General features: G+C 50.0%; 1 protein-coding gene across 12 annotated transcripts in view; it reads left to right on the forward strand.

The window, feature by feature from the left end:
- Positions 1 to 16,870, forward strand: part of LOC101920901 (zinc finger protein 501-like) — a 46,284-nt gene extending 29,414 nt beyond the window's left edge. For 3 of the 12 annotated variants that reach the window (XM_055809389.1, XM_055809387.1, XM_055809394.1), the window contains 3 exons: positions 1,555 to 3,348; positions 12,839 to 12,945; positions 13,401 to 16,869. In XM_055809389.1, the coding sequence (XP_055665364.1) occupies positions 14,235 to 15,653 (1,419 nt within the window). In that variant the 5' untranslated portion in view covers positions 1,555 to 3,348; positions 12,839 to 12,945; positions 13,401 to 14,234 and the 3' untranslated portion in view covers positions 15,654 to 16,869. Of the gene's footprint in view, positions 1 to 1,554; positions 3,349 to 3,442; positions 4,350 to 12,838; positions 12,946 to 13,400 lie in introns of those variants that run through there. The other 9 variants (XM_055809392.1, XM_055809397.1, XM_055809390.1 and 6 more) reach the window with 8 other exon arrangements.
- Positions 16,871 to 16,998: the final 128 nt, after the last annotated feature.

The following is a 16,998-nucleotide window of genomic DNA, read 5'->3' on the forward strand; positions in this document are numbered from 1 at the left end:
CTCTTCCCTACTGTCCTCTTGCACTTAAAACTCTTCTGCAACAATTCTAGGAGACTTGCAGCATGTACCCATGTGTGTCGTATTCCTCCCACAAACAGCTTACTGACTACTTGCTAGAGACAACATGCTTGACTAGGTGTATCTTTGCATCTGAGACTTGTCCTCACACCTTTTCATCCTTATCTTCAAATTAAAGAAGGCAAAAATAATTTTGCATGTTACAGTTACACGTGAATATAAATCACAGATCTTTGGGTTAACTGCTTTTGAGTTGACAGGTTGCCTTTCAGCACCATTTTCTCTCACCTGTATGACTTCAGAGCCACGCATGTGGGAGGAATTGCTGCCTAGTTGGCTGCAGACACCTCTGTAATCGGGGATCCGTGGTCACCCAGGGACAGAACATAAATCTCTGACTTGTCTATGAGACATTTACTTTTCTATTACTTGTGAATGTAATGAGAGTCCTCAGCTACACAAATGGAAGTCAGAAAAAATGAGCCTGTTTATTTTAAGGCTATGGAAAAATAAACCTGACTTTCTCCCAGTCCTCAAACGTTGCTCTGGGAGCACAGTAAGGTTTTTGGGAGACTTTTTAACTGCAAATTTCAGTGGTTTAATGCTTCGTTTTCTTTGAAAGTTACCTGCAAAGAAACTAGTTTCTGGTTATTTCTTCCACGTATCTCTTGGTTTTCTGAAAATATCTCAGGTAACATACCTATAATTACAAAGTCAGATCTTTTTTGTTTTGAAAGGCTGTGCCTAATAGGCAAACAAGTAATTAAGATTTCCAGCCACAAAACTGTTCATTTCAGAGGGAGCTGGAATAACTGACTAAACTTTAGTCTGCTTTGAAAAACTTAAACAGTTGTTTCAGAATACTGGCAATAAAAGAAAATTAAATTGGACTCACTGAATCAGGAATTGTTGATTCTGGTTTCATGTTTGAGTTTTCAGAGTTATTTAAGGTATTCCTTTCTAGTATATAGTGGGCTGGGCTTTTTCAGCTCTTAATTAACAAAGAAGATTTTTTTAAAGACTTGAGTCCTTAACTGAAGGAATATGCTCTTAAGATGGGTAAGACTGTCAAAGTTCATAACCATCAGGGAAACTAGAAAACAGTGATCCTATTACCGCTGAGATTAAAAAAAAAAAAGGAAAATGAAGGTGAGGACTTGCATGACGAGCCTGTGAAATACAGTCTGAGCAGACTGACATTTTTGTACAGTCATGAAGCAAAGCAAGGCTTGTTAACCTTTTTCATCGATTCCAGTTTCCTTTACATTTAAATTGGAATTTGTAATGTTTCTTTTTTTTTCATTACTATGTATCGTAATACAGTTGCTGTTGTTATTAACCTTCAGGCAGACAGAAAATCAGTGAAGGCTGATGTGTGATACACTTTTATCTGGAATTAACAGCCCTTGCCCTCAGTTTCAGGGAAAATATTTTAAGACTTGATTTGTGATAAAAGTAGTGGGAATGAGAGGTAATGTGGCTCAGAAAAGCCATTTTCTGTTGTCTGATGGTGAACTCGACTTTTCTTGGTCACAGGTGTCTCAGTGCAGAGGAAGGAGTTAGAGAAAGCAGAGATAATTAAACCCCTACATAAGCTTAATGTTCCATAAATGGCACGCAGAGAAAGCACGGCAGTAGCTGCTTTTGAATCCCCAGTGAAGAAAATCTCCTGTTACCTGTGCAGGGGATGGGAGCAGCAGCAGATTGATAAAGATGTCATGAAACCTGCTTTGTTGGGCTGCGCTCTGCTGGGACCTGTGGTACGCGCCCCCAGTGGGACTGCTGCTGGAAATTGTGTTGAAAAGATGTGGACTCATCCTCCGCCCAAACAGGTGGCAAAATTTCTTTGTTATGCAGTGAGTTTGGTGGGCCTTAACATTCATTTGTAGGCAGCATCATCTGTGGGGAAAGAGATGTGGTTTCATGGGGCTAGTGAGTGGGATGACTCATATTTTCACAATTTCTGCTTTCCTGTATGCACGCAGTGTCGTTCACATCATGTGGGTAATGTCTGTGGAAGCAACACGCTACACTGGGCTGCTGAAGATACAGCTGCCAAAAGAATTGTGCAACTGAAGTAGTATGAAACCAGGTTTACAGAGCACACTGGGGCAACAGATGAACTGTAAGAGGTAGGACCATTAGGTCCTTATATTTTGAGTTCAAAACCGGAGGTTTTCTGAGTGGTGTTTAAACTAGTCAAGGCTATTTAGCCAGTGCTCTGGTACTACTATGGAAAATTCAGCTGCCAATTCTACTTAAGACACAAGCCAGTCAGGTACAGGACACTGACTGATGTATGCTTTCAGGAGCCAGACAACAACATGCCAATGAAAGGCAAAAATGTAGACAGGGTGGCACATTGCAACAGAGGCCACCGGTGATAACTGCACTTGGGTTCATAAATCATGTGGCAAACTCTGATAATACCAGTGCTCTTACTGTGGAATACCAATTAGCACAAAGTATTAAATCACAACTTAACCCTTTCATAATTTGCTTTTGATACAAAATGTTGTTGAAACAGATTTTTTCCCCTTAAAGTTTCCTGTCAGAGCTGAGCTGCGTGTGGCCTTTCACAGCACTCTCAACAATTAAAGGCAGAGGAGATCTTGCCCTGCCCGCCCATCAGAAATGCTTCCCCTGCCCTTCTTTACCTCTCACTGTTTGGACCTATGTTCTGGTAGCTGGACTCTTTGCACAACTGGTTTGGTTTCCGCTACCAGTGGTATTATTTTTACTTGCCTATGCTACAAAGGAGAGCATCTTCTTCAAAAGAAAGGCAGAGGGAGCTGGGGCAGGGCTCATAAGAAAGAACGTGTGATCTGTGCAAAGTCCTTCCCTTTGTGCAAAGTCTAGATTTGCTCAAGCTCCGTGTCTAATACCTTTGGAGTCTGCAACTGCATTGCTCAGGCGAGACTTGGTATCTAGGAATACCTCTGCTCTCTCTGCCTTTGGAAAAGCTGCTATCCATGGGTAGGAAGGGAAGGCAGTTGGGGTCGTCTTAAGGTGGAGACAAGAATAGTCTTCAGTGTTGCTGAGGGCAATTAGAAATCAAGAAATGGCCCAGTATTTACCGAGTTCTTGAATCATAAAGTTAATTTTCTTGAAATTACCTATGTGGCACGCTGTTGATGTTCTCTGCTTGTGTGATTAATGCTTTTCTATGTCCCAAGATCAGGAGGCTTCTGCGCAAGTTGGCAAGCTACCCATGAGCCACTGAGATGTCACCCCCTGAAAAATTATGAACTTTTTCTTCAGCTGTATGCCTGGAGGGCCTGGTAAACACTTTCCCACCATTCCTCTCAGAAGCCTGTAGAAAATGTTATGGTAATTACTAGAAACTCATTGCCTCATACCTCATCCCCTTCCTTACTGCTGTATCTCATTCAAATGCAACAGCTACTCCTGCATTCCACAGAGGGAAAAACACCTGGCTAAATGCCTGTGCATCAGCAGCACTTGGCAGGATGTACAGTAACAGGTACACTTTGCCTGGGGTGGATGGATCCTTTGCTGTGGCATAAGCTGTATGCCTGTACGCCCTGGGATGTGCTGTGCTGTATCCAAACAGCAAAAGGTGGTGCGGCGACCAGCACCTCAGAAAAACCTTAGGCACAGTAGCAGAGTGAAGCCTCCTCACCTGAAGGAAAGTGCCCCCAGGGGAGAAAATACCACCCTGTCACCAAGAAAGCAGCTCTAGGCTTTAGCGTTGGTGCTTCCCTACCTGCCAGGGAGGCCGCAGGCGCGGTAACACGCAGCCAGTGCTGGGGAACGCGGGCGAGGAGCACTGCCAGCTCGGGGTGCGTGGTTCCCCGCGCTCTGGGTCGTGTTGTTGGCTGCTGGCTCAGGGGGGACCTGAGCGCGTCCAGCACGGGAGCCGGCAACGCCCTCGCCCCCGAGAGCCCCTCGGCCCCAGCAGGATGCAAACGCGCGCCCCGCCGCCTCCCTCCGCCGGCCTTGCCTGCTCCTCCCGGCGGGAGCCCCGGGCACCGGAGGGTGGCGGCGACCCGGCGGTCCCGCCCGGGCCCTGCAGCCTCCCTAGCCGCCTGGGGCGGGTCTCCGCTCCCCCGCCGCCTCTCGCATGGTGGCGAGAGGAAGCCTCCCTCCGGGGGCGGCCCTGCACAGCACGGGGCAGCGCCGCCCGGAGACCCCCCGGCCCGGCTGAGGCGGCGGGGCCGCGGCCGGCGCAGACAGGGGTTAACACCAGCGAGCGGAGCGCACCGCACCGCCCCTCGCATCAGCGGCCCCGCAGCGCCGCCGCTCGGCCCCGCCGCCGCCCCCCGCCTCGGCTCCGGCCCACCGCCGCCGCACACATGGCCCGGGCCCCGGTAAGTCCGCCGGGGGAAGGCGGCTCCTCCGCGCCCGCCGCAACAAAAGCGGGGCGGTGCCGGGGCGGGGGCGGAGGGGGCCGGGCCGGGCGAGCGGAGCCCCGCCAAGTAACGGGCAGGGAGCGCGGGGGTCTCTCGGGGCGGCCGCCGCGGTGGGACTGTCGGGGCGCCCGGGGGAGCGGGGCGGGGCGGGCACCCCGCGGGCTGCGGCGCTCGGTCGGGGCCGGCCAGGTGGCGGGGACCGCGCTCCGGCGGCGGGGAGCGGTCCGGTCCGGTCCGTCCGTGCGGGGGCGAGCGACTCCCGGCGGCCTGCAGCCCCGCCGTCCCGGTGGGAGGGCAGCCGGAGCGCGGCACGGGCCGTGGCGTCGTGGAGGGCCTGGCCGCAGCCATCTGCTCAGCAAAGCTCTTGCGTTCGGCTCGCTGAGCCCGGAGCCGGCACCCCGTGTGTACCGGCCCGCGGCGGGGCTGGCAGGGAGGGCTGCTGGCAGCAGTGCCCCGGCCGTGCCGCGGGAGCTGTCACTGCCCGGCGGCGAGAGGGGACGGGGGCCCCGGTGCCTCAGGCGGGGATGTGGCCGCTTGGGGAGCTTTCTGGGGAGAGGGGAGCGCTGGTGTGGCAGGGTGAGGCCGGGGCAGCCTGCGGCTTGTTAGGGATCCCACCCGGCAAGGACTATGCCCGGGGCAGTCCTACAGGAAAGCAAGCAAGCACTCTTGCTCCAGGGCTTGCACGTTTCCCCTGTTACCTGCCTTCAGCCTTGGGAAAGGTTATGCTTCCCAAGACAAATGGAAGACTTTGAGATAGCCTTCCAAGTAGCTCTTCTAAGGATTTCCATCAATGGATAGAGACAGAGCCGGTATTTCGCTCACATGTGTTTGTGTCACTTAGGCAGCATAAAAAGAACAGGCGTCCCCAACTGTCTCCATGGGGATGTGCTTGGTGTTGTGCATCCTTGAGGAGAGCTGCCTTTGCCCCTGTCTCCTCACAGCCCTGGGCAGAAGAGATTCAGAGGAGGCTTGCGGGAGGAAAGGTGGATAGGGGATTCTCACTTTTAACGGTGGTCTCCTGAAAGCCAAAACCGACCAGTGCAGTTTAGAGCAGGTCTGAGGTAGCTCTAATTAATTCTGAGTGGAGATTTAGAAAACGGGAGCTGGTTCCTGAAGAGTTCCCACTCTGCTTTTAGCAGCGAGTGCTGCCTCCAGGTAGCTTCGCACTGTTTTACTTACAGATATAGCCAGTGTTTATAAAAGGAACAGCACTTCAGCCAAAGTTCCCATAAATCAGACTCTCTCATTTTCTGAGAGACACAAGAGGAGGTTCCTAATGTGAATGTTTATCCTGTGTGTTTCATAGCATCATTTCAGAAGTAGATGACAACCATGTGCAAACACTAACACAAGGAGAATGCTAGACTAGCAGTTCCCTTGCAGGGTAAGGCCTTCCTGCATTTAGAAAGCATGCCTTGTGTATATATGTATATATATTTATACATATATTCCCAAAGAATAGTCTTCCCTTAATGCTTCTGAGCAGAAACACTTCTATTTGATTAAGAAAGGCCAGCGATCTCCCATGACATTCATTGAATGACACAACAAACCCATCTCTCTGCCGAGGACAGAGAGCTAGTCATGGTGACACAAGCAGGAAAAATGGATTATTTTTCCATTTTGCCTTGTTCAAGAATCGCCATTTCCCAAATTGAACAATAGTGAGTGAACAGTTTTATGGGAGAGGGCAATATCTCTTCAATGCAGTTATTTCCAAGCAGATAACATCTTTCTTATTGAATCCCGAGCAATGTTATTTCAGGTGCTTAGGTTTCCCCATGCACTTGGAAAAGATGGGTTTTCCCCTTGTTTCCCATACTGTTGGCATGGGGAAGCACTGTCGACTTTGACAGTGCCTCAGGCCTAGGAAGGAGGACTCCTTCTCTTGTTTTCATCTTCCCCTACATGCCCTCTGAAAGTGTATCTTACTCAACACCGTGTAGAAGAGCCACAACGGTTGATCCTCCTTTGCTGCTCACTTCTCTCTTCTGTTCCCTGTGTCAGCGCTGGTTGTCCACTGAGACACATTTGCATTGTTCAGGGCCATCAGCAGCTTCAGAGCAGCAGCCTGCAACTCTTCATCCCGTGCTGCCTTCCCCATGGTCAACAACTGCTGAAGTGTTTGCAGTGAACTCTGCACATGGGTATCTTGTAGCCTCAGGAGGACATCTTGGATGTCACTGGTGGACAGCTCTCCTTGCTGATGGCCACTGGCTGTCACCTCCGTGGCATGTGGGTCAGAATGATTTAGTTGCATGCTACTTGATTGTGGCGTGCCCTTAGGTAAGGAGGTGGAGATCACAGCTACTCCTGTGTCAGGGCTGGAGCGGCCTGGCTGGGTGGTTGTGGGAAGTGTGGGGAAAAGGGGCTGGTTTCTGAAGATGCTGGACAACCCTGCATCACTGCTCGTGGTCATGTCATTGAAGGTTTGTGTGCTGTCCAGCTTGGCTTTGCTCTCTCCTGGGCATGCAATCCTCTGTGGAGGAGAAAACACACCTCTGTAGAGTCGGTGGGCTTCAGGAACAGGCACCCCCATCCTGTTCTGTGGGGTTAGCACTCACTATGTAATCCCATCTTTCCCACTCTCTACCAAAGATGAGCTCAAGAAAGGAAAGAAACCTTCTTTCCTTGTCAAGTCTCCCATAAGTCGTAAGTCATCCCCTGTGACTCTCAGTTGTCTTTCTCTTTACTTTCCTTTTCTTCTAGCCTGCATGAATCACCCATTCTCCTGTAGTAACCTAGATTGTCTCAACTTGTTTGGGAATAAGAGCTGGAGATATGGGCTGAGGTGATCCTCAAAGGTTCATTTTCTTGAAGAATACCTTCTGCAAAGTCTCCTTTTGGCATGTGGGTGCAGGTGCCATCAGTGTAAGCCCACCAGTCTAAGATAGTCAGCTCGGTGATTGCCCCCAGAAGGCAGGCTGCCCATGGCTCTCTTCTATCCTCTCTGTCTTTCAGCCTACTCTTTTCCCACTTCCTCATTTTCAGGACTCTCCCTTTGCCCGTTACTTGCCCAGAGCACACCATGGTCCTCAGGAAATAGCTGAATAACTCACCTTAATGAAATATCTTTTCCTAGTACAGCGATAAAAAGAAAAGGTGCAGAAGTTGGGGAAGGCAGAAATTCTTGGCAGTTCAGAGCATACGGGTCCTAGAAAGAGGCAAATAAAGACACAAACTTGGTGATAAACTATAGTGTTGGGGTCCCACTAGCCCTCAGCAATAACCTCACTGTCGAATGACATTGCTCCATTAAAACCCCCATGCCATTTGGGTGCCTCCCTGAACCCTGGTGAGAAACTCCACTGCTTCTTGGTCATCTCCATGACCCAAAGTGTGAGAGGAGGCTGGTCCTAGGGACATATGTGGATGCAATCAAGTGTGAGAGAGGATGCTCATGAGCAGAGGTGTCTTCTCCTCACTGCAGGACTCCTACCCACCCCTCTCCCCCACCAGCTTCTGAGAACCATCCCCACCCAGTGATCAGGTCCAGGGCTGGCCATGCAGGACCACCATCCATCTTGCTTGCCCTTGGGAGTCATGATGGCTTTACCCTCAGGGATGACTCCGTGGTTTTCGTACTTGTCCAGTCTCTGGACCAGGGGGTTCTGGCAGCCGTACAGTGCACGAAGGAGGCAGGCAGTGCTGGCGTGGCGGGCAGTCCGGAGAGACCTAAAGAACTCACGGTACTCTTGGTCAGAGAGTGGTGTTCCTGGCTGCTGCGCCTTTGCACCCCAAGGGCCAGCTGTGCAGCCCCAAGCCATGAGCACTGGTGAAAAAATAAAATGCAAAGAGTCAGAGAGAGAAGGAAACGCTAACCATGGCACATTCAGAAGAGCTGGAGGGCTGAACCTAGATCTCTGTTGCTTTCTCAGGGTGGAGGATCCAGCACAGAGAAAATGCAATAACAGGCTCAAGACAGGGGGTCCAGAGCTGGGGAAAACCTGCTCCACCCATGTTGAAAGGGTGTGGTATTTTGGGGACAATACATGGCTGAGAGCCCTTCACCAAAGCTCTGGAGATTAAAATCTTGAACTGGGAGAAATATCTTGGCAGTCATGGCTGAAACTGCAAATGTACCTCTGCTGTCGGGGCTGGATCAAGGATACTCTTTCCTTTCAAGATTTTAGCCTCTGCAGGTTCTGTTCCTCTGGGTAAGTTGGTCCAGACCCCCTGAGTTAATGGAGCGTGCTCCAGTGGACATGTGTATGCCCTTACAATGGTCCAAGCATTCACTGAACCATTATGCAAAACCAAGTCAGTTCTTCCCTGTACATTATGAAAGCTTGTGAAATCAAACCTTTGGAGGTTAGTTGTGCCCAAAGAAAAGCTTCATGTGCAATCATAATTTCACCTCCTCTTGCATACGCTTTTTATACATTTTTTAAATACACAGCAACCTACTCTTCTTTCCTAAAGACTTGGCAGCTCTTTAAGTGTAGAGACTGGACCTGCTCTGGCAAGGAATCAGTTTCCTAGGTTAGGCACTTACTATTTTCAGGACACCTGCCTCATTTCCCACAGCTTGGAAGGTGTATGGAAGAATGAATCAGGAAGACACTGGAAGGGCATGGATAGTTTTGTGGATACTCTTCCAACAAGTAGGTTTTATTTTTGGCTACACAACAGAGGCTCCTGTAGGATGCTAAACAAGTACCAGGTTTCGTAACATATTATTAATGGCATTTTCCTTTACCTTGTGGGTTGCCATTTATAGGAAGGCTGAGCTCTCTTGCAGTTTTGGAATCTGCATATGGTGTATTTTGAATGGCAAGTAAGTGCTACATTAGCGTATGTACTCTGAGAAGCCAGGGCTGAGATATCTCAAACTGAGATTCTAGAAGTAGTGGATGTTTTTTACTTTAATCCCTCACTGACCTCATTTTGCCATTTGCAAAATCCCTATAAGCCTATTAATAGCTGTGAAGCTCTAAATCATAGAGTATGTAAAAAGTTCATGAGGAAATGAGCCATTCTGTCTATAGCAGAGTTCAGGTAAATAAATTGGAGTCAAACACTGAACAGTAAGGGTGACATAACGTACTGAATAAGCTGCTCATTAGAAAGGTGGTGTCCGTCCAGGGACTAAAGAAGATAAAACCCATGTGAAAACAGTGAAGCCAGCTAATTAAAGTGCTGGGTTACTATGTCCATACATGACAGGAACAAATCTAATGTTCCGAAGTGACTGTGATTCAGGCATGCTCCAAGTTTGACTTTGCAACTTCTGTAAAAGTCTCTTAACCTGTAATATCTTTTTAAAAAAAAAAAAAAAAAAAGAAAAGAAAACAAAAACTTCCTCGTGGCCTATATCTGGTTAACATCTATGCCATTTTATTAAGACCTATCTGTCTGTAGATGCAGCAGGGTTAAACAAAAGCATGTAACTTTCTTCCCAAGAGGACACCAGGGGCTGTCGCAGTGAAGCAGTAGGAGAGGACAGCACACCGCTTTGCCAGGTGACTGGGGGTGGGGGGTTTGCAGAAAGCAGGGAATGAGGAGACTGTGAGATGTGAGACCCCTCCATGGCCTCCTGATAGGATGTGGCCAGAGCAGCCTGGCCTTTCTATCCATTGCTTTCAGATATATCCCTTTCTGTTTGCCTTTACTCAAGGTCCTCTCTCAGATCCTTTTCTCCTGCCACCCCAGTTGTATCACCTGGCCAGCTCCTCCCTTCTGGCTTTGTAGGTCAAGTCTAATTTCTGCCTTTGTGCTCATGTCTGGTCAGCTCGAGCCCTCCTCCCTGGCTCCTGGGTCACTCTCTGGCCCTCCTCAATGAATAAAATACCAGCTCCAATGGGTGAAGACTGGCAAAATTTTAAACATCCCAGATCTTTCCACCTGAGGTGTTCGAGGGTGCTCCTGTCTCTTCCCCTTGTGTCCAAACTGCCAAAGCTGAGGGGTGATGGGGAGGGGTAAAGAGCAGCCAGGTCGGCTGCCCTTCCTCGCGGCCTGGCCTGACGGAAAGGCATTTCCTACTCACCAGACAGAACCAGACAGGCCCAGTTCGCCCACATCACGCCGCGTGCGGTGCCTGTAACAGCCTGGGGTCCCTGCCCTGCTGGAGGTGTCACCTCTGCTGCTCGGCCCGCCTCCCACTGCCGCATCAGGTTTCCAGGCAGCGGGCGGTGGAGGTGGCGTTGCTGTGGTGTCACAGCCCCTCAGTGCCAGCTGTGCCTCCCCTCCTGCCCGAGCGCCGCCCGCTGGGTCCGTGCTGGGGGAGGCAGCGGTGGCCGCCTGCCTGAGGCTGAGCTCGGGCACAGGCCGTCCCCGGCGGGGTCTGCCCTCCTCCTCAGTGCCGCTGGGCCCAAACTCAAGATTTATCCGAGTTCGGTTTCCCCAGGGTGACATGCACTGCAGCTTTCTGTTCTCCATGTCTCTCCTGCTTCCTCAAGGCTTGCGGTGGTCTTAGTGGTGGCTCGTCCACCCCCGGCCAGCCACGTCCTTCATCCTTCACGGGGCAGCCCCTCGGCCTCTATCTGTCCATCTTCACAGGAGCTCAGCACAGCCCGTCACCTCCCTGTGCTGCTGGTCACCTCTCTCGTTCCTCAGTCAGCCTCACAAGGACTGGGTTACCTCGTCAGGCCTGGGGACTTGCCTTTGTCCAAACGTGGCTGCTCTGCAGGCTGGCACCTTGTCCCTGTCTGGTGCTCGGTGGTGGTCCAGGTTTCACATCTTGTTTAGGGACAGATCTTTACTACCTGTTGCACAACACGCTTTTCTGTTGTATCCCACAACTTGCCTGGCTCTATGCAACATCAGTCATCTCCTGCAACCATCTTCTGCCTTCTGTAGGTGCTCACCTACCATTTTAGGGTGCGTGTTGACCACGTGCTTACAGTGGCTCTCAAACAACAGCAGGACGGGACTGAACCAGAAGGACACATTTCCCCTAAAATTAGAAGGATGGTTCAGCAGGGTCAGGCTCACCTACAAAGTGGTACTGCCTTGTAGGTGGATGAGTGTTGTCTGGGGAGAGAGACCTCAGGCTTCCCTGCCTCTTACTTGGGATCAGCACCTGCAGCTGCAGCCTGCTGCTGGGAGGAGTGGAAACACCCTCTCCCCAAGGGATGATGCCCACCAAATCCACTGTGGAGGAGGCAGTGGGGAGCAGCAAGGACAGGACTCCAGGCTGAGGCAGAGCCAACAGAACGCCAGTTTTCCATTTTATCAGGAGCTTTCTTTTATCATGGTGGTGTTATGCAGCCAGGGAAATCTTCCCCCTGTCTTTGGGAGGGTCTGGCAACTGACGTCTATTGCAGTACTCTCCTCTGGTACACCACTGAGCAGCCAGTTCAGTTTGTTTCTCACTTTGAAAGGAAAAGATGCTGGTTTACATTTCTTTTTCTTATGAACACCCAGTCATGAATAATTTTACATTCGTTCCTAGTGGCATGGTGGGAATCCACATGACCAAAATGGTGCAACGCCATTGCAGAGCTGGCATTCACATGTGTAGGTTTTAAGCGTTTTCTTTGTGTAACCTGTACATTTCTAGGACATCACTGAGCCCTCAGAATCTTAAAAAGCCTCTGTACAAACACCACTGCACAAACGTAGTGCTAAAGCTAAAAATGGGTGACCTAATTTCCTATCCCTCAAACTGCCCTCCTGCACGGTGTACTTCTGCTTGAAAAAGTGATCCTTGAGAGGTGGGGTTGCATGTTGGCGGTCAAAACTGGCCAGAATAAATCATCTTGGTGTTCCTGCATAAACAGCTGTGTGTGACTGGGTTTTTTCTGCTCACTACCAGCCCTGTAAACTCCATTTGGAATGAGGCAGCCAAATTGCCAGTTTTCTGGAGCACAGGACTGGAAATTCTGCCTTTGGACTGCTTCTGTCAATAATGTGTGAGCAGAGCAAAACCTCTTCTCTTGCCCAGACCTGTGCGCGCTTAGCTGAGCCACTGAGACCAACCAAGCAAAATACGCCTTCAGTAAAGGCAATAAATGGGACTTTAGACAGACGCAGAAAACAGTCCAGTTGTGAAGGTGGCATTTTTTCTCCGGCTGCAGAACAGAACTGCATTAACTACATTATGTTCTCATTTAGTTCACTAGGAAGAAAGGCGATGGAGAGAAAATGGTTTGAGGAATCAATATATTTCTTATACAAAACTTAATAGGAGACATTTTTGGTCTGGAAGCACAGCAAGAGGAACATCCAGACACTTGTGAGTAGGCAGCAAACTGGCAGGCAGCTCTCCACAGCATGTGTAGTTGACCCCATCTTTGCTATGTGAGCTGGTTATGGGACCCAAACAGTGGTGTCACGGTGTGCGTGGCAGAACAGACAGTAGTGACCCTTACTCATCTTTCTGGGTATGATTTTCCTCTGGTCAAGGTTGCTTTTGTCTCCTAAATACTTAGTCTCCTGTAATCTCACTCTACAGCACCACTACTATGACGGGTATTTATTACATCTGTTTTCTTTCCTCTGATCAGGATCTGCAGTCCCTGACTTGGCTTTAAGCTCCTGGATGAAGTGAAGAGAAACAGCTTTGTGGCCAGAAGCAGCTAAACACCAGGACAGTAGAGAGATTGCTCACAAGGTAGGAAATTGAATAGAGCATGTCTGGGAAGGGAAGGGAAGAGCTGAATGCTGAAAATTTGGTGTGTACTGTGCTGCACGCTCCATACACACCCTGCCTCTTCTGCTCCTGTACTAGATAGATTCTGCTTTCGAGAAGATGCATAGATAGGATATGATAAAGATGAAACACACTTCTGGGGTACCTAATACCCTTTCAAAAAGACCCTATCCAAAATGAAATTAAATCCTGAGTATTTTTCAGCAAAGATTATACTCAGAAAGTTAGCAGCATAACTAACCACAGTGTGGCTTTTTCTTCTTTTCACACTGACAACATTTTTAATGTTTTACTGGTCAGTTCACTGCCTTGAGGTGCATGCCTTGGGCCAGTGCTATACCTTTATTTGTACTACAAATGTTTTTTAGCCCCGAGTGTTGTAAACACAGTGCAGTTGTGTCTTCCAAAATCTGCAGATCACCTGAATCAAAACCTGAAGGATTTATCCTGCTGCATTTACCTCATATTCTGACCTCCTACACTTAAGAGGATGATGTTAACTCTGTAAGCGGTACCATCTAGCTAACTGGCTAACCTCATACTCCAGCAGCCATTTCCAAGGTGTCTTCTCCATGAGTATAACTAACAAAAAATCAGGATCCTCTAAATGTTTCAGTCCAAATATTCATTCCCATTCTTGACTAATAAAATAGTTTATCTTTACACTCGCCTGTCTGTTCTGTAGACAAAACCTAGATACAATTTGCTGCAGAATATGTAGGGCTTTCTTTTTAAGGGAAAGGGCTATGACTATAAAGAAGAAAGAAAATAGTCTACTGGGCAGGGGTGGATGTTCCTGTGGTGTTGGCTGCTTCCTTCCTTGATCAAGCATGGGAACGCTGCAAGACGAGCGGCAATTCACAGGCAATAGGAAAAGAAGCAGCTACAGGGGGGTTGTTGAGGAGAGCAGTGGTGGTGCTCCTCTAACCTCGCTAGATGTAGGAACTTTGAGGACAAGCAAGTGACAAGTTTTGTCCTTTAGGGCTGTAACTTTATGATAGGGGACCCTCTTTGCAATCTGTGCCACAGTGGCTGCCCATCCTCGGATCACACTACCTTCCCGCACTCCTCAGTCTCCATGCCCTCACTCTGCCCAGAGAACATACTGAGGGGCTGGCTCCTTTGCTGTTAGCCAATGGGTGGCTGATGTGCAGCAGGTCTCTGCAGTTGCCCTGTTTGGACTTCTCCCTCAGAGAAGAGCAGGTTATTCATTGCTAGTTCCTCTGTTCGTTCCAGCAGGTGACAGGACCATGGGTGACACACAGAAGGGCGAGCTTCCTCTGGAAAGTCCTGTGAGAGCTGAACTGCATCTGTTCTCCTCCAAAAAGCTCAAAGGAGATAACCTCCAGGACACCGACCAAAGACAGGACCACAAGCAGGAGCTGGAGACAGAAAGTGAGGTGGAGACATCTTTTGGAAAGAGACAAGGAATGCTAACTCCCTGTGGGATGGAAGTTTGGGAGTGTGAGGACAGTGGCAGAGCCCACATCAGCAAGGTTATCCTTGCTGGGGACAAGCCACCACCCCTGTGTAGGAATGGTGCCATTTGGACTCAGCAAGTGGGAGAGAAAACCTACGAGTGTCCTGAGTGTGGGAAGAGCTTCAGCCGGAGCTCATACCTGAGCCAGCACCAGAGGATCCACCTGGCAGAGAAACCCTTCAGCTGCTCCGAATGCGGGAAGAGTTTCACCCGCAACTCGGACCTGATCAAACACCAGCGGATCCACACCGGCGAGAAGCCCTACCAGTGCAATGAATGCGAGAAGACCTTCAGCCAGAGGTCCAATGTGATCAGGCACCAGCGGACTCACACAGGAGAGAGACACTACCAGTGCAATGAATGCGGGAAGAGCTTCAGCCAGAACTCGCATCTCATCGTCCACCAGCGAAGCCACAAGGGTGAGAAACCCTTTAATTGCCCCCGGTGTGAGAAAAGCTTCAGTGACCGCTCTTCCCTGATCATACACCGGAGAGTCCACACCGGAGAGAAGCCCCACAAGTGCCAGGAGTGTGGGAAGCGTTTCCGGGACAGCTCGGCCATCATTCGACATCAGAGAATCCACACAGGAGAGAAACCATACGAGTGTACTGAGTGTGGGAAAACCTTCCGGCAGAGCTCCTCGCTGGTGACCCATATGCGAACGCACACAGGCGAGAAGCCCTACAAGTGCCCTGTGTGTGGGAAGGGCTTTAGCCAGAGCTCGGCGCTCACCACTCATCGCCGGATCCACGGGGGGAAGGTCTTGCCCATGTACCATGGTGGCCTCCTGCCCAACCCCTACCAGTGCACTGAGTGTGGCCGGAGGTGCAGTGACCGCTCCACTCTGGCCAAGCACCAGACCACGCATGCCGAGGAACGGCCCTACATCTGTGTGGAGTGTGGGGACAGCTTCCGGCGGAGCTCGGCTCTCAACGTGCACCTGAGGATCCACCGTGGGGAGAGACCCTACAAGTGTGAGGAGTGCGGAAAAACGTTCAGGCACAGCTCAGCCCTCGGTGCCCACCTGAGGATCCATGCAGGAGCCAAGCCCTATGAGTGCAGCGAGTGTGGGAAAAGCTTCCGGAAAAGCTCAACACTTAAAATGCATTTGAAAATCCATGCAGCCAAGAAACCTTATAAATGTACAGTGGGTAGGAGAATGCTCACGTCGTGCTCACTTCTGCCGTAAGGGCTAGAGCAGATGTTCAGAGCAGGAAGCAAAAGCAGTGTTTGGAGGTACGTGAAAAAGGTGGGTGATGAGAACCACGGTGGGAAGAGACTGACTGGAGACACAGTAACTCTGGGTGTCAGGGCTGGGTGCTTAACTCCAGTGGCGCAAAACCCCTTGGGAGGTCTGGAAGCAGGGAGCTAGTCCTAAGAGCCGAGCACTGGTGGTTTAGGGAGAGTGCTGAGAGCCTGAGGAACAGGCACCAGCTTCTGGGTGCATTGGGGATTGTGAATTTGTAGTAGAGTAACAATTGGGAGAATCAGGTTTGTAAAATAACTTTACAGTTACAGAGGAGATCAAAATAAAAAGTTCCATGTTGATTCTGACTCAAAACTTTGGCTTGTTAGATACTGTAGTAGTCTTAGGAACTCTCTTTTTTATTACCTTCCCTTATTTTTCATGAATGTAGTAAGTTTACCCAGTGTTTGACAAGGTGCTTCCAAATCTTTTGAGTCTAAGACTTCGGAGCTGAACTTCAATCTACATGTCTCTTCTTGCTTTTTTCCAAATGTTACATGGGACAATGAATTCCTACCTCAGCACACAAAGCCTGAGTGACATGATAGCTGAGTAATGCAAAACTGTTGTGGCTGTTTCCAGAAAACATGGATGCGCATGTCCAGTTGGAATGCTGCCCGTTGTCTGTGGCAGCTTCTCCCAGATTTGTCCTTGCTGGTTTGAAACACCTTCCAACTCGGGACATCAACAAAACATGGGCAAAAATGTGGCCTTACCTTATTTAACCAAAAAAAAAGTACGTCCCCTCCCCTGAAGTTGTAGCGTGAATATGATGAATATGGTATATGATGAATTCCTACTGGTAATCGAGACTGTTTGCAATTTTGTAGCCCTTTTTATGGTGGAGTACTCTTCTTTAGCCCACTATTGTTTGTGAAGTATTGACATACAAAGTTCAGCGTTAACAGTTAGGAATGCTATATTTGCATTTATTACTATGCTACTGACTGTATATTACACAAACCTCCTCTGTATTGCTATGTTTTATTACTAGCTATGTGTTTCCCTCCTGAGTAAAACCTTTTTTCCCCCGCATCTTCCCGCTTTCTGTCCTTGGACCTGACGGGAGCGGAGTTGCGCCGGGGCCCTGCCCCACGGAGCCGGGGCCAGGAGGTCGCTTAGGCCGTCGGGCTGGGGGGGCGGCCGGGGCGCAGCCGGGGAGCCAAGGCCGGGCTTCCTCAGAGCCCGGGGCTGGCGAGCAGCCCCCGCCGGCCCCTGCGGGACAACGCTCGGCAGAGGCGGCACGGCGGTGCTGCTAATGCCGGGCGGGCGGCCGGGGCAGCGGGGC

Source organism: Falco peregrinus, chromosome 6, assembly GCF_023634155.1.
Source record: "Falco peregrinus isolate bFalPer1 chromosome 6, bFalPer1.pri, whole genome shotgun sequence".
In the NCBI taxonomy this organism is placed as follows: domain Eukaryota; kingdom Metazoa; phylum Chordata; class Aves; order Falconiformes; family Falconidae; genus Falco; species Falco peregrinus.